Source organism: Haliotis asinina, chromosome 3 (assembly GCF_037392515.1).
Source record: "Haliotis asinina isolate JCU_RB_2024 chromosome 3, JCU_Hal_asi_v2, whole genome shotgun sequence".
In the NCBI taxonomy this organism is placed as follows: Eukaryota; Metazoa; Mollusca; class Gastropoda; order Lepetellida; family Haliotidae; genus Haliotis; species Haliotis asinina.
Window position 1 is genome coordinate 88,902,569 of NC_090282.1, and position 25,908 is coordinate 88,928,476.

At 43.0% G+C, this 25,908-nt stretch overlaps 1 protein-coding gene across 1 annotated transcript in view; it reads left to right on the forward strand.

Moving 5' to 3' along the window:
• LOC137278712 (survival of motor neuron-related-splicing factor 30-like) overlaps positions 1-25,908 on the forward strand; it is a 71,638-nt gene that overhangs the window by 33,077 nt on the left and 12,653 nt on the right. Inside the window, exons 3-4 of the mRNA XM_067811227.1 lie at positions 2,742-2,905; positions 9,624-9,711. Of these exons, the coding sequence (XP_067667328.1) occupies positions 2,742-2,905; positions 9,624-9,711 (252 nt within the window). The remainder of the gene's footprint in view (positions 1-2,741; positions 2,906-9,623; positions 9,712-25,908) is intronic.

Consider the following 25,908-nt stretch of genomic DNA (forward strand, 5'->3'; position numbering starts at 1 on the left):
TTCCTGTATGCACATCTGATCATATATGATCCAAAGTACCTCTCGAGAGCTTGATAATGAGCTTCAATGGCAAAACCCATTGAACACACAGTGTAACTGTATTGTCACAATAACTATGAAATAAAGAAATTGACTGTCCAGATAACTTGGTTTTTTCTTCAACTATAAAATCGTTTGTGACATGGGAATCTCTACTAAGGGCTTTTACAGTTTGAATCAGATCATGACCAAGTTTTGAACCTGACTGTGATGCATCCATCATAGGGTTGCAAATACACTATCTTTCAGGCATCCATCATTTGAACATCACTTGCAAGACGCAAGACCTTTGAACTGTGTTTTTCATCAGGTTTGAAACTGTGGTTTGATTGTTATTCTCTTAAAGATATCCGTGGACGAAGTTGTGTACAGATTTGATATTTTTCATTTACAATATCATGTTTTAATATTTTTAAAAATTAGTGTATTCTTTAGTGTTAGTCTCAATTTCAAACAGTTGACATTCATATTTGTTTTTAATGAAAGCTTGAAAGAATAGTATCTAAATAGTTGTATTTAGCAATACATATACAGTCAGTTGCAATTCCGGTATTTTCGGAAAGGTATGTGACAAAGTTTTCATGGTAAGTGTCATGATAAAATTAAAGTTATGAACCCTATGAAAATAATTAATTTCATTGGGTGGTGTGTTTGGGGGGGATGCCTCACGATCTTTATATCATGACAACTTCAAGTTCTCAAGTCATTGCTTCATTCCCTCTCAATCTACTGTGAAAGAAACGGTCAAATGGTCACAAAATCAACTATACACGGTTACTGTATGTAATGTTGTACATTGACGTTTGTGAAAATGGTCCTCGTGGTTTTAGTAGTTCTGAGTAGCTTTCCTTTGCAAAAAAAAAACATATTATAATGTGCCTCTGTCTCCGTACGGCTCCGAAAGCGTTATCACTGTCAGCCGCAAACTGGCATTCAAACAAACATTACTATAACGTTAGTGGATAACGTGTAATCGTGTTTCGTTTCGACTATCAGCTTCATAAAGTTACGCAAATTAATATGAAATCAAAATCAGAGACTAATAGCGTCATTTAGTGAACCACGAACCAGTGGCAACGGATACTTAAAACAAAATCTAGAGGTTATGTGATGAAGTTCAGCTAACATCGGGGATATTGACAACAGTACTGTTACGTGACTGGCCTAAAACGGCACGGATTTCGCGAACAATACACATTTTCAGCGATTTTGTCAGTTGACATGTGCGACAGTTGAAAAGTTGACATCTTCTGAGAGACAAGATAGAGATTACGATTATTGTAATCAGTTTATTGGAGCTGTTCATGTAATCTTTGACTGTCAGTCGCAGCCGGTGAAATCCAGCTAAGGAATTAACTCTCGGTCCGGATATTACGCAATATTGTTTACGTGGTTACCAGAGTGTTCATTTGCGAATGTCTGCGCATCTGCTGCGCATGTGTTCCGGTAACCGGAAGTTAGCAGCAGGGTGTCGATGTGTATCAGTTACATGCCAGACCGTAGCGCTGATGTTTAATGATGAACTGTTGGAGAGGGCAGTCCCTCTATTATATGGTCTCTGGTATGATGTATCTCCAGGCAGTAAAATTGATGTTGTGTTTATTTCATGTATCTCCATGTAGTTACATTGACGTGTACATTTGATGTATCTCCAGGAAGTCTCACTGACATGTATATCTGATGTATCAAAAGACAGTAACTTTGATGTTGTGTATATCTGATGTATCAACAGTCAGTAACATTGATGTTGTGTATATCTGATGTATCAACAGTCAGTAACATTCACGTTGTGTATATCTGATGTATCAACAGTCAGTAACATTGACGTTGTGTATATCTTATGTATCAACAGTCAGTAACTTTGATGTTGTGTATGTCTGATATATCAACAGTCGGTAACTTTAATGTTGTGTATATCTGATGTATCAACAGTCAGTAACACTGATGTTGTGTATATCTGATGTATCAACAGTCAGTAACTTTGATGTTGTGTATGTCTGATATATCAACAGTCAGTAACATTGATGTTGTGTATGTCTGATATATCAACAGTCAGTAACATTGACGTTGTGTATATCTGATGTATCAACAGTCAGTAACATTGATGTTGTGTATATCTGATGTATCAACAGTCAGTAACATTGACGTTGTGTATATCTGATGTATGAACAGTCAGTAACATTGACGTTGTGTATATCTGATGTATCAACAGTCAGTAACATTGACGTTGTGTATATCTGATATATCAACAGTCAGTAACTTTGATGTTGTGTATATCTGATATATCAACAGTCAGTAACATTGACATTGTGTATCTCTGATGTATGAACAGGCAGTTACATTGACATTGTGTATGTCTGATGTTTCTAACGGCAGTTACTTTTGCATTTATGATGTGACATGTGTGGTTGCATAGTGCCCATTTGTGGTGATGGACCAAATGTATATCATGCACAGGCCTTGTAGATTTACAGCTTAATTGTAGGCACAGGAAAGTATGATAGTTTCAGTGAATTTAATTCAAAAGAAATATTGGTAAATTGACAGTTTCATCTTAATCTGTATCTGAGAAGTGCATAGCAACTGTTCCCCCTTGTATTAGCCGACAACTTAGTTTTCTGAGTCAAGCCTTGTGTCAGTGCTCTGTAATGCTGTTCTGTACAACTCACTTCAGTAAAATGTTTTTGTTTTTCCCTGTGCAGGAAGTGATAGACCTGACAACAGAGCTGATAGTTGGCAAACTAACAGCTGCAGCTGATGGGGATGAAGGCCATCATGATGGTGTTGGTGAAGGAGAAGCTATTGTGTCAGAACACAGCTGGAGTGTAGGGGACAAGTGCTCAGCACTCTACTCTCAGGATGGCATGTGAGTACACTAGCAAAGCTTGCCATCAGAAAACCCTTTGTTCTGAATATGTGTTTTGTACAGTGTTTGCTGATTAAAACTTTGTCAATTAATTGTCAATTATTGTCAATGACGCAATGCTTCTTGACAATAATTGTTAATGACAATGCTTCTTGACAGTAATTGGCAATGTCACAGTGCTTCTTGATAGGAATTGCTAGTGATGTTTACCTTCAGATATATAGCAGATTATCAATCATTTAGACAGCCTTATCATATTGGATTATAGCTGAATGAATGTCACCTTTTCAGAAACCTCAGCATTCTTGCTTCTTTGACATCATTTCACCCAAAATGCCTGCATTAATGTATGCTTATTCTCTTGGTATCTGCATTGCAGACATTATTTCACCAAAAACCCCTGCACAAATATATTCATGCTTTCTAGACTTCATATCACCAGAAACTTCTTCACTTGAGTATGCTTGTTTTCTAGACATCAGTTGATCAGAAACTTCTGCATTGAAGTACCGTTGCATTGCTAATGACATTCCACCAGAAACTCCTTCTCCTAATGTATTCAGTGTTCCTGCTGACTTAATTATTTATCAGACTCTGTGTTGGACATCCTAGAATTTTATTGGTCATGGATGAAATTTGCAGGTCATATCCTGTTGCAGTCATCCCTCCCAATAACGGTCTTCACGATACTGTGGATTCGGTTAAACCAAAAACCAATCACACCCCCGTCACTTCATCAGAAAAATCAACAAATCCACTGTTGAGCTCTTATTTATCTACATTGTAAACTAGTGAAAATCAGTGTGGATACCAATTAACAGTGTTTATCGTATATATCCATGGTTTTCGCAGATGCTAAAAACATGCAGTTTTCTCAATAATAATCAGACAAACAGCAGAGCACCATGATAACTTATAAAAGACAACATTATCAAAAAGACTTGCCATCAGCAAAGAATTTACAGTGTTTGCTGTAATGCAACACACTCCTGTATAACAAGTGTAGCAGGTAATCACTGCCATTAGGGAATGCATGATGATCGAAAACGCATTTTATTCGATTCATTTCAATTTAATACAGGGCAGTAATGAAAAAAACCTGAATGAACATTAAGGGTCCAATGCTGCAAGAAACTGTGTGTCAGAAATGACAAGTGTTCCAAGGTCAAGGTCGCAGAGCAGTCAGTATCTTGTTTGGCCACCATTAGCATCAATGGTTGCTTGGCATTGGCCACAAGTCAAGACCACAAACACTGCAGGTAATGTCTGTGGCTGAGGGTCACGTCGAACACAACAATCCAATTCATCCCACAAATGTTCTATAGGGTTAAGATTCGGTGATTTTGAGGGTCAATGAAAAACCTGAAAGTTGTTCTGGGCAAGGAAATCCCTGGTTATTCTTGCTGTATGCGCCCGAAAAATCATGTTCTGGCGTTTCATGAAAGGAAGGACATGAGGCCAGATGATTTCATCATGGTTATGTCGAGGTTTCAAATTGCCCTGGACCTAAATGAGATCTGTCCTGCCCTGTATGAGATGCCTGCCAAAACCATGACACAGCTACCATCAAATCTGTCCACTTCCTGTACACAATTTGCATCGTAGTGTTCATTACGACGTTGATACACACATGCTCTTCCATAGGGATGTTGCAGCATGTAACGTGACTCATCACTGAAGATAACAGTTCTCCACCTTTGCACTGGCCATGGGAGATGTTGGTCAGTGCAGAGAGTGAGAAACAGTTATGCAGAAAGCAACACAGCGAGTGATCAGGCAGTGAGTATGTAGATCAAGTGTTGATGATGAGGCAGAGTTATGTACTCCGGTTAATCTGTGTGTGTCTGTATCGACAACACAGCAACTAGCCTTTATCTATACAATCAATATTTCCTGAAAGTTCGATCACGTGTTGACCCTTGCTGCTGGTACCGATACCAAAGTCTTGCCATGGTACTCTGTGACACAGTCAGTTGCCTTGTAATCGCAGACTGAGACTCCCCAGCCTCCAAACGACCAATATCATTGTTGCGCTGAGCCTCAGTAAGTCCAGGCATATTTAAGATCGTCAACTGTTGCAAGAGCATTGAAATCCCCCAACTTTTATTGAAAATGATGCATGGAATGTGCATGCAAAAGGAAACGCATGAATTTCCCCCCATTCACTATTTATTGCATTTATTGAGGAAAACAGATTTTGGTGCATTTTGGCAAATTGTCCTCAGTGACAATATATTCAAAGTCAGAAAGTAGACAGCGTTCACCATAGATATGCTGATTTCATAGACACCAATGATTCAAATTCGAAAAGTTACATGGAAAAATACCACCTATGCGTTTCTTTTTTTGAGTAGTTTATTTTCATTCATTAAAACCGCTTACAGTAACAGCATCACCTTATTCCATATGCGTACAACTTCTGCTTACCACATTCGTGAGGGTCAATTTTTCTCACGTACTGCAATAACACCAATTTCACTTTATTCTTAGCAATCATAAACATATTACAGCCTCATATCCTTGGACCCCAAGGCCTCCGTTATTGATTCATTGAAGTCAATTACTTGCCAACATTTTGTATTTATAATCAAAGGGAAGTCAACAGTGACTTGTCAACCTCTCTTCTATGTAAAATGTATCAAACTAGGTAACCAAATATGTTCCTAGAAACCATGACCCATGAATATCCGGGGTAGAATAGGTGTTCAGCAGCCCATGCTTTTTACAAAAGGTGACTATGCATGTCGTGACAGGCAACTAATGGGATCAGCACTGATGTATTCTTGCTTTGCAGACATCATTTCAGCCGAACCTCCTGCACTAATGCATGTTTAGGTTCTTAAAAGACATGTAGTTGGTATTGAGGTATTGAGGTAAATGTTACGGATGTCAACTTCTTCCTTTTTGTTTATCCATCCCAAAAACATTAAGTAAACAATAAGAGGTTGACGTCCAGGACATTTTGTCTAATACCTAATGTATTCCTGCTTTGTAGACATCATTTAAGCAGATACAGTTATGTCAAAAACATTCCCTGTGGATTATGGTTGCCAGTTTCCTGTAGGAGACACAGATATAAAGAATGAAAGATGTTAAATTTGTTCTTCTAAGTCATAGCTATGATTACACAATGCCATCTGTCATATATGAGATTTCACTTTCTTGGTAGAGTACCAATTCTAGAAATTTTTAGTTTGCAGTCCCATCTTGGAATCGAACCCACACCCTCAGAGTCGGGCACCTAATTGACAGCACACAAAGTCAGCTGTCTAGCAGTCTAAACTGCCAGTTGTCCCAATTCCATTTTTGTGGAAGTCATGGTGGCTGAGCGAGCTAGGCAGCTGACTTCGGCGTTCCCGGCATGGTGTGGTGTAGATCCTGTTCGTGGGGTTAAGGTGATTGGCATGGGTACTACTCAGCCTTTCCTCAACCCTGATTCCACAGCGTCCACACAGCATGGACTAGCTTGCCCTGCAGGGAATGCAATGTTTGGTGCACACTCTTCCTCAGTTATGGCTATGCTTAACCAGGAATTCATAAATACGGACAACCCGCCAATTTTTCCGTTTGTCCCTGACTTCTCAGATTTGGACAGATACAAGATTTACCAAGAGACTATTCTACTGATATCATGGAAGGGAATATTCCTGTTGAATTGGGATCATCTGGATGTTTGCCCCCGGAATGTGCGCGTCCTCCACCGACGTATTATCTTAAGTAAATTGGTCTGCAGCTGGTGTCTGGGTGCTGCTGCCGCCGGTGTCAAGGATTATTGTTATAATTATTCATGAGTTAAAAATGATACCTTAGTGGCTATGTCGGTGCACGAAATTGCTCTAGCTCATTCCTTTCTGGATGTGTTATATCAGGGTGTATCGGATGCTACTCAAAAGCAGATTTATTCACTCGGCAGACTCACTGCTATGGAGAGAATGCATAAGATGAGCTCAGTCCAGATTCTACCAGAGCCTACGAAGGAGTTGATGTTCCAACAGCCATTGAATTTGGAGGAGATTTTCAATGGTTAGCGATGGAAGCTAAGGACGCTGTTACTTCCAGGAATCTTAATCAATGTTTAGCTTTGGCTCCACTGAACTAGAACAGATTTAGACAGGCTCCAAGGGGTAGGAGAGAGATCATAGTCCAACTCAGGCTCTCACTCACAGTCCTTGAATCATCATGCTCCTTTACATCATTCAGCATCTGACAGGGCCATGGATAAGAGGATGCATACATGTACTCCATCTCAGTGGAGGAGCTCCTTTGGGTTTTAGGGGTAGAGCAAAAGGGGCTAGGTCCTTACGCCCCTAAAGGGCTAGGAAGTTTGACTGTGTACCAAGTGCTCATGTTACACCTTACGATTTGGATCTGTCCCTGGATTTTTAGTTGGATTTCAATTTTGATCAGCCGGTAAATCTTTCTTCAGTAGGGGGTCGTCTGGTACAGTATTACGGAAACTGGGAGCAAATTACAAAGGACACATGGATTTTATCGGTGATTTGTTGGGGGTTCATCTTGCCTTGGCAGGTCGACCGTCACTTGTCGTCCAAATGGATGCAGATTTCATGTTCAAAGTCATTGTCTGGTTGCGACAGAGAAAGCTGTCTATCAATTATTGGAAAAGCAAGCAATGAGACATCCCCACAGGACTTTTCGGAGTTCTCTTCTCCCATATTCCCTGTTCCCAAGAAAGACACAACTGAGATGCGCATGATTTTGGTTTTGAAAATTCTCAACAAGAACTTCCTACAGAAACCACCGAAGTTCAAGATGGAATCCTTGAGCAATTTGGGCAACCTAATTCAACCGGAAGCAAAATTTGTAAGCCTAGATCTCAAGGATGCTTATCTCCAACTGCCTATACACCCTTGATCACAGAGATACCTGAGAAAGGTTGCGGGTATCAGTTCAGAATACCTTTGCTCCATGGCTGTTTATGGCGGTGATGACCCCATCGTATCAAGTCCTCATCAGAGACGTATATCCATCTACAGGTATCTGGACAATTTCTTAGTTATGAACACAATTACAAGCAAGCAGTTAAGGCAGACAAGAATGGTGATTTCAGGGGTTAACCCCGGGTTAATAGACCCCCGGACAAATGCCCCCCCCAAAGAAGTAGTCGATTACTGGCTGGAGGACCTCTGGAAGCTTATGTTCAAGGGTCTCAAAGGCATCAATGATATCAGTCTCGGCTTCTCTTAAGTCTGGTGCGTGTGTGTGATCGTGCAGACGACCAACTACTTTCCCATCTTTAACTTTAACCTTAGCCTTACACTGACTGCATCTTCTCTGCACACATTCATAAGAGATAACATGAGATTTATAAACATTTTGAACATGTGAACTCTAAGTGAATCTGAAGACTGATATATTGTGTGGTATATAGGGGTATCAATTACATGTATTAGTTGGTGTGTTGTTATTATGGGGGGCAGTTGTCCCAGGGGGCAATTAGCCTAGGGGACAGTTGTTCTGGGGGCACAATGGACAGGGGGCAGTTGTCTGGGGGCCAGTTAGCCTAGACCCAGGTATTCCACATCAATGTTTTGGAGATGCCAGCCATTGTAAAAGCATTGGCTTACTGGAGTTGGAAACTGCACGGCAAGAATGTCATGCTAGCTACAGGCAATTCTTTGGTAGTGGCTTATGTCAACAAGCAGGAAGGAACCAGATCTATGAGTCGTGTACGAGTCACACAACACCTGTTGCCATTGCCAAACGTACAAGATGTCGTAAGGCCTTGTCATATTCCGGGACGTTTCAGTGTTCTTGTGGACTCTTTATTAAGGCAGGACAGCATCGTTCCCACGGAGTAGGCTCTACACGGGGAGGCCTTTGATTTAATCGGGAAAAAATGGGCAACTCCTTTGATAGACCTCTGTGCAACCTGCAGGAACAATCATCTTCCAGCATATGTCAGTCCAGTGCCAGATCCAATGGCATGGGCAGTGGATGCCATGGTGGTAACTTGGGAGAATATGACTGCTTGAGCCTTGACCCCATTCAAAATACTATCAGTTCTGGCCAAGTTTCGGTCGCAAGGTGAGGAATTGGAAAGTATATCTATTAACATCTAACAGTAAAGGTGATTGTTTTGTCACGGAGCATATTATTTGGAGAGAACTATTAGACTTTTGGAAGTCAGGTAGAGGTTACAGGATTAAGGAAGAATTTATCAAGGAGTGGCATAGTATCATTGACAAGCAACATAATGTCTGGAATTTATGTTGTAAAGCGGAAGTGACATCATGGGACTGTGTGGGGTGGTGGGAGGGAGGGAGAGAGAGAGCTATCAGGGCTTTGAGCTCACTGCCAAGATATAAACCATGTAGATATTTAGGGATACCACTAGCGATAGCTATGCCTTAGAGAGAAACATTGAACCTCTTTCATTCTGTATATCTGTGTCTCCCACAGGAAACTGGCAAGCATAATCCACACAATATCTCGAATTGTTCTTTTTGCCACTAATGTATTGTTGCTTTGTAGACATCATTTCACCATTAAATTCCAGACTAATGTTTTCTTGTTTTGTAGACATCAGTTGACCAGAACACTCTGCACAATTAAAACTCACTTCCTGGACTTGTTCTCACCATACATGTCAGCTCCACAGAGAATCCTGCATTTGTTTATTCAGTAGTCAGCTTGTTAAGTAACTAGTGTATGTTACTATTGTTTGACTGACTTCAGCACATCTGCTTTCTTTTTCAAGGTACTATGAGGCCTTGATTGATGAGATCCTGGATGATGGAACATGCACTATCACATTTGATGACTATGGAAACACAGACGTTACGCAAGTTGGTCAATTTTGCCTTATTCCTACTCATACTTACTGTTTATCTCCCCTTTCTCCTGAGGTACAGTGGAAATCTCTGTCCCAAGAATGGTTTTAAGATTAGCTCACCCCCCAAATTGGCCTTTCCTCGTCTGCACACCAGCGACCCACGTGACTGCTAGCATCTTGTCACTCTCCATTCTCCCCATCATGGATGGTTGGGTGAATATCTCTCCTCCTTATACACCTACCTCTCTCTTTTTCAAAATTAATGCTTGTATACTCATTCCAAATCCTTTGTACATCATAATTATGGGTTACTTTTGCAAAAGTGTGGTTAATTGATTAAGATTTTCTGACTTTGTCAAAGTGGTGTTTGTGTATGAAAGCATCATAACAGTTCTTTGTGCAAAACAGAATGTCCATTCATGATACTCCTCCTGTGTGCTCTTCATATTGTATGTATGCTTGCAATTTAGATTCTAGGTGTATTTTTTATGCCCATTTATGAGTATCACAGTATCATGTGAGTTCACCCTTAAAGTCCAATGATGATGCACACAGACAACGCAGCAATGGCTTGCTACAGAAATCTGCAAGGCATGACAAGATTGGTGCAACAGTGTAAACACATTGCGACTCAGTCGACCGTTGAAGATGCAAGGGCTGCCACCAGAAGAAATAAACCCTAAGATTACCGCTACTGGTACAAAGCTACCAGCGCTCGTTCCATACCATGAGATGTGCGTTTATCTCGATCAGCTTAGCACAACTGATAATGTACAAGACAAACGTCCTTCCACGTTGTAGAGGGCTGTCCAGACTAAAACGTAAAAATACGACAGCCGCAAAAATTCGTTTTCATCACAACATTACCAAAAATTGATAATTGGTAATATTTCATAGTTAAAAATATCAATTTTTAGAGACAAAAAGTAATTCTATAAATATAGGATACCTCAGCATAACACTACGCATACAATAATGACTAGCGCTCAAGGTCCAGGAATGCAAGTAAGAAAATGCTTTAATATAGGGTTAACAGATCTATGTGATACTAGGGGGTTTGATGACCCAGGAATAGATGGTAAAATATACGCTTTTCAGCTTAAACACAGCATTTACAAATGCATTGAACTTCCTGCCATCAGTGGATCTGGTAGCAACTTTAACCTTGATTCATCAAAATCTAACAGCAACACTCGATACGATCTAGTCCGCAATGACAAGGATTAATGGAGGATATACCCATCATTCGGTTGTAAATTATTCGATCTAGAAGACTTCCACAGAACAAACGTTGATTAAAACAAACCATACTATCTAATGCTCACTGACGACAACAAGTGGATGATGTTACCATCTCAAATCAACTGGACTTTCTCAACAGCACACTAGGTTCCCCATACATATTCACAGGCAACAGTGACCACTTCCTAAACAAAGACATTAGCAACGGAACCCTGCTCGTGACTTACATCCCAAAGGAGAGATGCAGTGCAATTGTCATCCCATTATCAACTATGCCAGCCCACATGCTATCGAGTCAAACCAGGGAGAATTCCACTTGGTGTCTGAATTCGACGAACTGTTCACCATCCTGGAAAGTCTACAGGGTGTCACCTTTAACGTAGAAGACACTATCTCTAACAAAGATTTTTCTACCCTATAACATGAATTTCATAGGAATGATGTGCACGCCTGAGAAACTATCAGAAAAACAATTGGAAACTATTTTGTAACATTTTATATTACGAGGGTTGGCTGAGAAGTTCTAAGCCTCACTGTGAAAAAGAGTGACAAAGTCCACGTTTGTAATTTATTTTTCTACATAGTCCCCTTCCAAGTTCACACACTTTTGCCAGCGATGCTGCAAGGCCCGAATCCCGGTCAGGAAGAAATCTTCTTCAGCTACCCTAAAAAAATCAGTCACAGCGGAAATGACGTCATCATTACTTGCAAAATGGCGACCGGCGAGTTCCTTTTTCATTTTGGGGAACAGGTGGAAGTCAGAAGGAGCCAAATCAGGTGAATAAGGAGGATGGTCAATGAGTTCAAAGCCACAATCGCGGGCGGATTGTTGACATGGCCACCACCGATTTGTGAACAGGCGCATTGTCTTGGTGGAAGAGGACACCTTTAGCAATCATCCCTCGTCGTTTGGCTTTGATTGCTTCTCGCAACTGGTTCAGTAGATCAGCATAGTATCTGCCGTTGATAGTTTGACCTTTTTCAAGATAATCAATGAGCAGAATACCCCTGGAATCCAAAAAGACTGATGCCATCATCTTTCCAGCTGAAGGAACAGACTTGGCTTTCTTCGGAGCTGGTGAATCAGGATGCTTCCACTGTTTTGACTGTAGTTTTGTTTCTGGTTGAAAGTGATGTATCCAGGTCTCATCCATGGTTACAAATCGTGCCACAAAATCATCGGGATCTGCTTCAAAACGAGGCAAATTGTCAAGGGACACGTTTCTGTTCTGCTGTCAAGAGCTTTGGCACCCATCTTGCAGAAACTTTAGTCATTCCTAATTCGTTGGTGATAATATGCTCAACCCTCTCATGAGAGATGCCCACTACACTAGCAATATGTCGAGTAGTTAATCGTCGATCATCCATCAACATATCGAGCACTCGTGTGATGTTTTCTGGAGTGGTTGCTGTTGAAGGCCTTCCTGAGCGTGGGTCATCATCAAGGCTTTGTCTGCCACGCTTAAATTCTGCAGCCCACTTCTTTACTGTGGAAAATGAAGGAGCATCATCCCCCTAGAGTGGAGACCATGTCAGCATGTATCTGTGTTGGGGACATCCCTTTCTTTTGCAAGTATTTGATGACTGTCCTGTATTCCGTTTTGTCCATTTCTGATGATTTCAGAGGGTAGGTTTACCAAAAGAGCTGTAGTTGAGATAAAAGTATTAGTACGTTTGTAGTTCTTGTGTCTATGATTCACTAAATGATTGTCCTCATTGGTGGCAAACACCTGTCTCTACCTGGTGGGGAAAAACCACTCAGGCTGAGAACTTTTCAACCAACCCTCGTAAGAATAGCAAGTCATCACCCCAACGTCACACTCAGTGATCTTGGAGACACAAAGTGGTTCAATTTACCTGGTGAGGAAAACACCCCATACCTCTTATACTATATAAACAACATGTACAAACTGATGTTGCTGGCAGACTTTAAAGAGCCTGAATGGTTGATCAACATAACCCTCACCTCAACTTACATCTCTTTTAATGAAAATGATTCCGTTTCCAAAGTTACTAACAATGGGATCCTTTTCCTTTAATCCCTTCAGAGATAATACCATACAAGTATTACGAATATCAGGTCACACTAGCAGCATGTTAGCACCAGTCAACTCGAATGCCACTTTAGTCATTTGCAGCATATGGGATTACCAGCAAGGTTTTTTTTAATATTCAAATCATGATATGAAATCACACACCACGCTCATTATAGACTTATATCTCGCAGAGAATTCCAGTCTAAGAACACTTTTAGAAGGACTGATAATACACTGGTTCAACAGACACAAGAATAAACGTTGCTACATCATAAAAAGACAAGGCTATAATCCATCAGTAAGCCTTGATGGGGTTCACGTTATATTCCAAACCAGACCTATTCATGTCTCACCTATTTACCTGTACGACAGTGAAAACCTTATAAGCATCAAATATATCAATCAAACACTAAATGAAAGACACTTCAAAAATATTTTATAAAATATATTATGGACACAGGATGGGGCTGTATCCAGCCATAGATGAAGAAGGAAATACAGTGGGAAGTGTAGAAGGGGTTTGGCATAAACAGATATGTGAAATAAAATGCCAGCTAGAACAAGACTGTGATATTCCTTCATCAATATACAAAAAATACAATAGAGCTTTAAAGTACATGAAAGAAGCTGATACCACCCTTATGACAACGAGCATGGGATTCGGAGCAGTAGCAGGTAAAAATCAGGGCAAGTGAAAAATTAGTCAGGACAAGTTACTTTCTAAAAGTCATGTGCCCTGTGGTTTGAACCCCTGGTCTTCATGCCTACGCATGCCTGCTAGCTGTACTTCTAACCAAGTCTAACACTTCCAAAGTAAGTAAAATTCTTTGAAGTGAAGTAATACAGCTCAGAACAGACTCATATACATGAACAAGGATAAAGGTGTTGCCTTCAGTTACCATTGGTTTCCTCTTCCTCACATCATTACCACCATCCACTGTTCTTAATCACTTTGATTCATACCTACATGTTGTTATTGTTTTATCCCTGTTCTTGTATATAAGTCTGTTCTGTGCTGTATTACTTCACTCTTGCTTGACAAGGGTTTAAGAATCCATACCGAAACGTTGCATCATGTAATGAAGAAGTTGTTATCCATAAAGAATGTTACTTTCTTTTTACTTATCAACTTCTAATAATGCCAGTCAAACAAAACTTCCTAAGTGGCCCAACCTGCTCATACAAGCCTACGCAAGGGAAGCTCATGCCAAAACTTCTTCCTGTTACTGTTAATCATGAAATTATTGCATCACGAATATAATGTGAGTGTGAGGGTCTAGTCAAAAATGTGTCATGAAATTAACGTGAGCTCAGGAATCTGTGTTGTTGATAAAATGTGACACACTGCATCTTTGTTGTTCATTTCCTTTTCACACTTGTTATTTACCAAATAACATGAATTCAGCTTGTTAAACAATGCATGGAAATGAACAGACAATGTTTTGATTTCACCTCCATGTTTAAGGACGTGATTGCATGCTACTACTTGTTATATGACAACATGGATGAATGGATTTCAAAGGTGAGCAAAGATCGCGAAATGATCCTGTGTGGATGGAGAATGTCTGGTCTGGCTTATGTGCTTGAGTGATTTTAAGCAATGACCAGTGATTGTAAGCAGTGATAATTAGATGTGACCTGAGATACCTGTAATGATGAAGTCCCCTGTAATGGTGTAATGTGTAGTGTCAACATGTACGCTGTTGTTACATAATTAGCTGATGAATAGGTTCAATGAATATCAGTTAGCATCACAGAAATTGATGCTCATTTGTCAATTAATTTTCTGACAGCTGTCTTAATTGTTGCTGTATTCTGTTTTGTTTTGATGAATGCTAACCTGAAGATTAGAGATTTACGTTTTTTTGTCTTTTATTAAGTTCTGAAAAGCAGCAATATTCAGACTGAAATGTATCATTATGATAATGCGAGAAAAGTACAGACACACTGTTCGTATTAACATGCTTGCATTAAATGCATGATTTACAGTAAATATACATAACGTTTTGCAAATGGCCTTAACAGAAGAAGGTGTTCAGCTTGGGCAGTCAAGTGCATCACCTTAGGTTGTATACAATCTGCATGAAATCTTTGTGATAACAAGTGGTAAAGCTTTGACCAGTTGGTGACTTGGAAAGGGTTCTCCGGGCTACTCATGCCACTGTCTTCAAGGCTACACAGTGATCATCAAGACAAGGGATTGGCTCACATCAATCAATCTCAAAGTCACTTAACTACATTGACTTTGAAAAGTACCTTCATTTCCCCTTTACCAGGAAGTGTTAACAGTTTCGTGTGCTCCCCATCAGCATCTCCACGGTGCCAAAAGTGTTCACCAAGCTTAGGCAAATCCCAGCTCAGTTAGCCAGGTCAGAGGGCAGGTTTTTAGACCCAAAGTTCAGAGAACTGTTTTATGGTTTCTAGCTTCAGCTAGGTCATGGCTCCATTTGCTGGGCAACATGGCAGCGATCGTGGACATGGTGTGGTATGAGTGTCTGAGGATGAGACCTATACAGCAAGTACTGACTCAGCTGTGTATATACCTGTCAACGGAGCATTCTTGGGGCAGCACCCTACTGCAGCGTTTTTTAGCAAGCGTTGAGAGGTCCCCTGTAGGACTCGACTGTTGTCCTTGATTGGCTGTCCAGTCCTCTCTTTTACGATCTGTCAACTCTTTCACTCCAGCTGTGGATATTGAAGGCAACCTTATTGCGACAGTAACTTCCTGCAGGCCAGTAGGTAATATTCCTTTGACTTCTGTAGCAACCCTATATTTGTTTTCACATCATCCAGGCTATCAACAGCCATTCCATGTACATATGGCTACAGTCTAGCTTTACACTACAATTAAGTACAAATCCTGTCCAACTTGTTAAGCAAATTTTCCGAGCACAGGAAGCGGAACTCATCAAACCTCCATTCCACACAAGACGTCACCTACTTGAAAATATTTGCGCACACATAAGCATAAGTCATGATGATAAAGATGACAGCACAAAATACTTAAAATTGTGGTCAGTTTTAATTACTGGGTGGATGTGCTTTAAAAACACATAAACAATTCTTACACTATTTCATCCAGTCACAACTGTCACAGGCCTCTGTCCATAGGAGGTGTTTCCATACGGCCCTTGCTCAGGGAGCATCTGATTCTGATATAGTGTAGTGGAACCGTTAGTGTGCCAGATATTTACTGTCCTAAGAGAGACAGTGCCGTTCATGTCACAGCGCCTATTGAGCTCCAAGCTTTCAGTCAGCCTTCCCCACCGGATACCTCTCTTTGGTGTGTTCAGGTCTGCTGGTTGTGTGCAAGACCCTCAATGCCTATAGCAAGTGGACATTGGCCATCTTGAGAGGTAACAAATTGTTTTGATGGAGGTAAGGCTAGTCTTCCGGTGAACAAGCAGACCATATCTTGGTGGCTTATCTCTGCCATTTGCATGAGCTACACAGAAATGGTTAACACCACCTACAGAGTTAAAAGAAAGTATATTTAGAACACTATCCACATCTAACGCTTATGCCGTGGCTCTGCCAATTGAGGAGATCTGCTCCATGGCTGTTTGGAGCGAACCGAGTAGTACCTTCATACAGCATTATCAAGCTGACAGACAGTGCAGTGAGCATGCACGGTTACAGCCAGTCAGTTCTCTCCACTGGGCAGAGTTGTTGTAACTCTCTAGCAGATTGAGCTTTAGATTTATGATTTTATCTGGAGGGTTTGCAGTCAACTTTTCCTTCCCTTTTTACCCTAACAGTGAGTGAGCTGTATGGCGACGATCTTTAAATAATCGAGTCTGAACCGGACAATCCAGTGATCAACAGCATGCGCATTGATCTGCACAGTTGGGAAACGATGACGTGTCAACCAATCCCATTAGTCGTCTCTTACAACAAGCATAGTCGCCTTTTATGGCAAGCATGGGTTGCTGTGTGAAATTCCACTTTTTGGGAACTTAGTTTATCAGACAGAATGCCATACTGAGACTCTTAGAAGTCGGTCTTATGCTTGTGTGTACCCCAAGGAGGATTCATGAGAAAGAATTAAACAAACCTGAAGAAGTTGCTGATTCTTTTATGAGATTCCTCCTTGGGTTACCCACCTCCCCACATTCTGTTTTTCTTCAGCATGGAACGTGGGGTACGTGGGGTTAGTGCCTACAGTTACCCGTTCTTGGCGTACGGGTCAATTCTGGGTACTTTAAGGGTGGTCAAAGAAGACAGAAATGTTTTGTGTTTTGTAAATATTTTAAAACTCAAATATAGTTACAACTGTTGTAGGGATGAAATATGGACATTTTAATGCTATATGAGGAGGACTCTCATCGGAGAATCAGGGCCCACTTCATCTGAAAAGTAAAGCAGACACTGGATTGAAATACCACTGAAGACATTTAAAGCACCAGCAATGAGTACAAACCTGGTTACGTCAAGCAGACTTTGGGCTTCTCACACTTGCTCAGAAAATGCTGTTCCTCCTTGCACTTGACACAACTGCCAGGATGTCTGAGGTCCATGCAGTCGACTACAGTCGAACTGGATTCAATACATGTAATCATTCAGCATTTAGTCTAAGACTCAGATGGGACTGAATTGCAGAGAACCAACTACAAGGACAACCAGATAGACAATTCCACATACCTGTGTTATCATCCATGCTGTGGCTGAGTAGTATAGGGAATGACAGTTCTAAAACACTTTCAAGAAAAGTCTCTACAAAGCCTTATTTACTAAATAAGGCTTTGGTTGGGCCCTTAGCTCTTGCTATTATTACCCCTACTACTTAACGTGTGTTGGAGGTAACACTGTGCCGTACGGTACGATCAATAATTCTTCTCTTACAAACCCCCTACCCGGCCCATCCCTCAAGTAGTACAAGTTAGGTTCGTCGGCTTTCATATCCACTTTATCTATGTTGTAAGTTTTGACTGACCATATAGGATCGGTGGCCCGCTTACGGCTATCACCCTCGTGTTCCCCCGGCTGGTATAGATACATTACCCCTACTACTTAACGTGTGTTGGAGGTAACACTGTGCCTATGTCACGTTTATATCGATGAAACAGTTTAATGTGAACCGCCTACGATCACTTTGGTGTTCGTAATAAAGGCTTGCTGGGCTTTTTGTATCCCCTGTTCTATGTACTTTTTTTTCTCGTCCTCGCTGATAGCAGACTTACGAGACTTGGACCGAATATCTTGTTTCATTCCGTTATATTTTGTGAGTTCAGAGAGGATTGAACGAAACTCCTCTTCTGAGATCTTACTATCAGAGAGTGCCGTGGAAATACGCTCACTCACTGTGTTGAGCTTTGCTTCGGCCAGAACCCTGATCTCGTCGTGTTTCAATGCCTTACGATGCAGTCTGCGTGATACTAACTTAAGCGCCAACCCTGCCAACCCTGCCACCCCTGCCGTTATTTCAATACCTAGCACTATAGGTGCAGCCACGATGGTAGCCAACAACCCAACACCTGCCGCCCCTAGTCCCATGCTGGTTGCCATAAGGGTAGTGTCAGCCCCGTCCACGATATTGAAAGCTCTATTGTACTTCTTACATAGTGCTTTCCGCGTGTCACGGTCTTGTTCTAGTTGACGTTTCACATCACATAACTGCCTCAAGCGGAACCCATCTACGGTTTCCAGCGTCTTCGCTACTTCCTCTACGACTGGGTACAGACCCATCCTATAATGTATATTTTGAAAGATATTTTAATTGGGTTTCAGTTAAAAATCTATCAATGAATTTGAAGTCTACAAGTTCTAGACTACTAGTCAGGGCAATAGGTGAGAGGCTAATAGAATTTCCTGTTGTAATAGAAACCCCACGGAGGCTTATTAAGTGGTTTATAGGACCCGTGGTATCCCGTTGTATAACAATACGACAATATTGGTCTATGTAAGACCAGCGTATTGACACCCCGGGTAAAATTTGGTGTACTATTGGGGAGGTTCCATGGAATAAAGACGTAAAGAAGACTTCTATGATGAGGGTGAAAGGGGAGGATATTCTATCAAGATTACTGCTAAATGTTAATTTATTGTTTGGATAAGGACTTAACCCCTTTTTTTCGTAACCAGTAGATGCTATGTGTACTAATGCATTCTCCGGAATGAAATCCCCGGCCCAGATACCGTTGTTCTTAATCTTAGAGACAACCCCATTATTTAATGTGATATAAGGTGAGGTGAATGTTAAGTTGATCAGCCATTTGGGCTCTTTTAAATCTGGTAACGGCACCCGTCTGTACACGTTGTCTTTGAAGTGCAGGATGTATAATTCATCTTCCTCACCAGGCTGATCGAATCCCTCCGTATCTCCTAGGTCGTTAAGCGTAGTGTTGGGACGATGACTGGTCATTATTATACTATTACGATATAATTTCCAACTGGTTTTTAGATAATAATTCAGGGGTTAACTTCATACCCATGAAGTGTATGTTGTCAGGCAGGAAGATCTTGGTTAGTGATATCTTGTTTTCCACGATCACGTTGACCCCCTCCATACTGGTGTCGGCTCCAACACCCACCCGCACGTAAACGTTGCAAACTTGATACTGGTGTTGTTTCACCCACCCGAGTTTGATCCCCTTCACGATCTCGACATCATTCCCCGATGGTTCCCCTAGGTAGACTTTGATGATCAGTGTTGAGTTTGCCGGTAGACTCTCTAGTATCTTAACCACGCCTTCGAATTCAGACACCAACTGCAATGTCACGTTTTGTATGGTCAGTTTACTCGATAGCATGTGGGCTGCCATAGTGTTGACTGGGCTGATGACTACGCTACGTCTCTGAGTTGGGACGTAAGCCACGAGCAGGGTTCCATTGTTCACGACTTTGTTTAGGTGGTTGTCTTTGTTATCAGTAAACACGTAAGGGGAGACGAGTCTAATATTGAGAAACCAGTCGTTATCGGGTAACAACACCCACTTGTCATCTTCGGTGAAGACGAGCATATATGGCTTGTTTCGGGCGACGGTAGTGCTCTCAACATCGTCTAAGTCGAACAGTTTACCCCCAAACGATGGGTATATTATCCAATTATTATTACCGGTGTTGACAAGGGCGTACTTAGTGTTGACTGTTGCTCTTGTGGTATCTACTATATCACTTAGGGTTCCACCCGAGGGGATTTCAACGCGTTTGTAAATGTTGTTTTTCAGTTGCAAGGCGTACGATTTACCATCTACTCCGGGAGCGTCGAAACTGCGCGTGTCTCCGAGGTCGGAGAGCCCGATATTGACGCATTTTTTCACTCCGGGCCCTTGTGCGCTTGTCATTTTACATGAAGCGTTAAGCTGAGGTATCCTATATTTACAGGATTATGATTTATATCTAACACCGATATTATCAGCTCAGATATGTTGCCCTGGGTTAATCTCTTATACTGCCGTGGTGAAAACGACTCGGTTCTACCGTCGTTGTATTTCTCAGTTTTCACCGGCACTGCTCTCAGTATAGTGGAAGGGTGACCTCCTTGAATGTTGTACGTTGTGCTCACCTGACCGAGATGAATGTACAGCTCTCGGTACGGTACTAGGTCGGGTAACTTCGTGCCTGTGACGGTTGTTGTTGGTTTTATCTCGTGAGGAGACATACCGAGTATCCTCGCTAATGGTCGGCCGAGCCTCAAGGAGGTTCTTCCGTTGTTGATTAACACCACTGTGCCGTTTGAGTCGTTCATCTTGAGTTCGGCTCCCAGGGGTTTGAAGACCTCGTCGTTTAGAGAGCGCACGCTGTAGTAGCCGTCAGTTATCTGACTGCGAGTTCCACTGACGAACAGCTTATTGTTGCTGGCGTTGATGTTAGTCCATTGCGGTAGGTAGGTGATATCGCAGAGTGCGACTTCGAGTTGACCTGACGTGTTATCGATGGCGTGCGTCAGCTGAACAGCCACACCGCTCGTTATTCCTGGAAGTGTTATGTACATGTTAGAGTATATATGCTCATTATATAATAGTTCTAAAATGTATTCCCCTGGTGTGTTTTACCCTAAACTGGACGTAGATTTCTCCCCCATGAAGATCGTGGTTGCTCCTGGGTTGTATTTCAATGCCCAGCTTTTAGATGTGTTCGATAAGTATAAGCTTTCGGTGACTAACGTCAAGGCAGTCCACGCTTGGTTCAACAACCCTATGCAGTTCTGGCAGAATCAATTCAACTTTGCCGTGTGGTGCGCTACAACGGGATGTGGTGTGACATTGACCGACACTCGGCGTGGACCGCTGAGTCAGTCTGTGTTCAAGTTCCACGTGTACTACCAGGTCAGACGTATCCTTAAAGAGATCAGCGCCCCCCTCCCACAGGACAAAGCATGGGACGCAACAAACAACCCGTACGATAGACGGGTCTACGAAAGTATTTGCAATGAATTCGAAATAAACCCGAAGACGGATTGGCGTTTGCCGGGGCCGAACCACGGGTTGGGTATTCCTTATGATGGCGCGCGACCAGTGAAAGAAGTCAGTGATGATTTACTGAAACGAGATATACTACGCCAGGACTTTGCTTTGTCGAGTAATGAATGGAGGGATGATCGTATGAACTTTAAAGGTGGTGTTGCTTTCACAGTCCAGAAAGTGGAGCAGTCACCCGCAGACGGGTGGAAAATGTTCATGCTGGACACGTCGAAAGGATTCACTCGTGCCGGGGTAGTCAGGTTGAACGACTCGATTCGAACGTACGTGTGGGCGCTGTTGGGTGCGCAGTCGCAAACGCGTTCCAACATCATCGGTAAGGGAACAGCTTACGACGCTCAGAAACAGTTCGTTTCCAACGTTGAGGATGCTATCAATTCTCCAGTTGATCTCCCGCGGGCCATCGAACGCCACCAAAACGTGTTAGAATACGCCAGATCGAAAGTCAACTACGTGTTCGGAGTGGGGCTGTACATGGCTCCGAGTGATATGCAACTGAGAGTAAAAAAAGTGGTGGGTTATAACAACAAAATAGTCATAGCCACGGCGGATCAAAAGTTGGGTATCAACCCCGATATTAACACCCCCTATATCCCACACATCCCACCACGTGAAACGGGTATAGTGGCGCCACCCCCGGAGCCTAAAGTTCATGTGCCCCCCACACACCCCCATATTCAGACCACCAATCATATTGATAATAAAACGGCCCTGGTGGTTGGTGGGGTAGCTTTTGGTTTAATTTGGTTAAAAATTTCTTAGCCGCTATGTACACCAGACCCGCCACGGCGACGATGGCTGCCCACAGGTTTTGACTGAGCCACATGGTAGTTTTAGCCAGAGCGCCCAACAACCACGAGACGATGCTACCCAGGATGCCGGGAAGGGCTTCGGCGGCTTTACCAGCTAGTTTAGCTAGGCGTTCCCCGAGTTTTTTTATCCAGTCTTTAACACCCCTGCCTGTGGGAGTTCCGCCGCCGGCAGGCCCAACAGGGGTATCCCCTGTCAGTGACACCACCAGGGTTGATATGATGAAACCCAATGCAGTCAGAATGCTGGCGATGGTGATCCCTTGCTCCCGGAACAATATCCGAATCCTGTCTGCTAACGTGGTGTCTCGGTAGAGGACTTGATTTATGGTTTCCCGTATACGGTTGACCTGGGATCGAAGCTTTTCTTTGAAGGAGGATGCTGTCTCCAGCCAGGCCTGCCTTTCATCTTCCAACTTACGTATTTCTTTCTCGATGTGGGCTTTCAGAGCCTCGTCATCAGCTTTACCGAGTTCTTTCTTTTCATAGCCGATGTTGTCGTCTATCTCACTCATTCTGGCCGTGCTTTTCCAGAGCTGGCCGCGAATGGTTTGCATCGTCAGATCCAACCCCCGCAGTTCCCGAACGGTAAATTCGAGCCCCGGGAAGGGTTTGTTCTCGTAGTCGGCCAACACCTTTTTAATATCATAAGTCATGTTTTGATCTGATATGGCGTCCCTGATGTCTTGCAGACCTTGAACTAACTTCGGAGGAATCTTAGGTCGCGCGCCACCGTAATCTCTGAAACCTAGTTCCTTTTGGACAAAGTCAATCCCATATCGACTGCTCAGTGTTGATAAAGCAAGCGGTTCTCTCTTGCGTTTTGTCACGAGATCGGCATCCGGGCGAGACTTCAAACGCAGCGTGCCATTGCCATCAACAAAAAACTTGGAATCGTCTCGCTCCAACGGATATACGTAATGTTTATCCTTTTTTAAACCTTCATAAAATCCGTCGATGGCGCCCTTAAGGAGCTCGTCATCCAGCTGTAGGCCAGTACTGAATGAGGTCTCCTGGTCATCATCGAATGCCTGGGCACTAGCGCCCCGCATATCATCCATAGGTATGTCTTCATCCATTAGTATTAAAAATATATTTCCTTTATATAACAATGTACGGCAGAAAATTAGATCCTTTCAGAAGATTGAGAGAGCCATTAGGAGCCAGAGCCGTGCGCCAGTCGGTGACCATCACCAACAATCCCAGCAAGATAGACCAGAATCAAACTCTGCTGGTTAGATTTCCAAACCTTGGTGAGAATGACCTCATTGTACCAGGCACTGTTCGACTGGCGTTCAATATCACGTTGACCTCCGACAACGACAAACGCGAGCTAGTGCGGAACGTGGGTCGAGCTATCATCAAGAAAACGACCGTCAAGATCAGCGGTAACGAGGTGCTGAGCATCGACGACAGCGACGTGTTTCACTGCTACGGGGATCTCTGGAAAAGCGAGGGAGAACGAGTCAATGATGTGTACCAGGGCATCAGTAAATCAACCCGGTCGCGTATAGGGTATGCCTTCACGCCAGACCAGCTAGACAAGCTATCGGACGGTGAAAAGGCCATCGCTCGAGCATACGGGAATCGATTCTGCGTGCCACTCGACTTCGAGTTGCTCACGGGACACGCGCCATTTTACCAGGCCGCGCTGGGTGATAGGCTCGAATACGAGCTCACGTTTAACGACTGTAGCAAAGTAGTGCGTACGCCGAACGGTGATGAGGCCAGTTATACCATAGACAACATCTCTCTGGAGTTCGACATGGTCACTAGCCCGGAGCTGGCCAGGCAGGTTCGAAGCCAGTACTCTGGGAAGATGGCTATCCTATACGATCGCGTACTGAGGCATAGATCAGTCGTGCGAGATAAGAGCGACACTGTGTGGAATATCAACCTGAACGTGCCGGCGCGATCGATGAAAGGTATCCTGGTCGTCCCCGTGGAGGATTACGAGCCATTCCGGAGGGACAGCGAGAAGTTTTTCAACCCCGAGATTGAAAAGGTGGAAGTGACTATCGAGGGCGTGCCCAACCAGCTGTTCAGTCATGGTATGAGACCACACCAGCAGTGGGATGAGATAAAAAAGCTACCAGTGGGGGACCAACATTATATAACAAAGGACCTGGACCTCGACTCCGTGCAGATCGGTGAATACCTGACCACCAAGTACGCCCTATGGTTGGACATGCGATCCACGGATGATGATAAACTGCACGGTAGCGGGCGCCGTATAGATAACGGCAGCGAAGGGATAACCATCCAGATTACTAAGAAGGCTCAACCCGCTGGTAAGTTGAAATTATATCTGTACGTTATTATGGACGCGCAACTTAATATAGACAATGGGAGATTCGTGCAAGCCATCTACTAGTGGGGGAGACCCCCACACCCCCCGGGGGTACCCACAACTACCCACTGACCCACACTGCGCCATAGTGTGCGGGCAGACTGGCTGTGGGAAGACAGTTTTCGTGTTGGATATGTTGGAGGGTTACTACAAGGATGTGTTCGATAACATCGTTATCATGTGCCCTACTCTGAGCATGAATAAAACGTACGCGCGACCTTGGGTGATGACGGACCCGGACGTACACAAAATCGACCCTGGAACACGCCTGCAGGACTGGTTGAAAGCTCTTCAAGAGAAATTTAAAGGGGAACCGACGCTGTTTATACTGGACGACTGCAGCGCTAATCGCGAGATAACAAAAAAGAGAGACATGCTATCGTACCTGGCCTTCTCCGGCCGGCATGCAAATCACAGCGTCTGGGTGCTAACGCAGAAGTTCAACTCGGTGTTGAAAGACCTCAGGGAGCAGACGCGATGGGTGGCCTTATTTCACTGCAAGGACAGGGATTCGTTCGAGGAGTGTTTGAGAGAGAACGATGTGATGAGCAAATTAGAACGGGAACGGGTGAAGAAACAGCTCGCTGAAACTAAACACGCTAAGCTCGTGCTCAAGACCGACCAACCAGTAGCATATATAGTATGCTAAGCAAAGCTAAGCAAAGCTAAGCAAATGCTAAGCATAGCTTTGATATTTGAAGTGTTTGTCGTGTGCAACTTAACTTTCATTTCTCTGTGTTTTGTCTGCATCGGGTATTATATAGTTAAAACTAAATCTTACTTGTTATATTATAAGATGGAGTGTGAGGAATTGCTCGAACAGTTGGGGGTCTCCCCCACACCGCCGGCAGGCCCCACTGATGACAAGCGAGAGAAACTGGTGGCGTTGGCTGTTGGCGGCAAAGTCAAACATTACTTTGGAGACTACACTCCGGATAAAATTCACAAAATGTCAGCCGAAGAAATCGATAAGCTGTACGCTAGATACGAGTCCCGGCTCGGAGCAGAAATGACAAAGACAATAGGATCGGCTATGACCCAGATATACACCGGTATTGTATCACACTTCCTTCCCATTCCACCAGAGCGCCGACTTTACCTGTGGGAAGACCTCGAGAAAGACCCTTTTATCGAACACGCCGTGAGCTCTATCAGCTGCGGGCTGTACCACAAATATGGTATGTTGTTGGCTCCAGTGACGGCGGCGATTATCACGGCAAAACATTGTCAATTTGAGAGAAAGAATAATAATAATAGTATAGATGGATGCTGCACAGGAAACCCCAGTGGGGGAACTGAGGGAAACCCCTCCCGAGGTGACGGTGGAGACCCCTTCACAGGAACCAGTGAGGG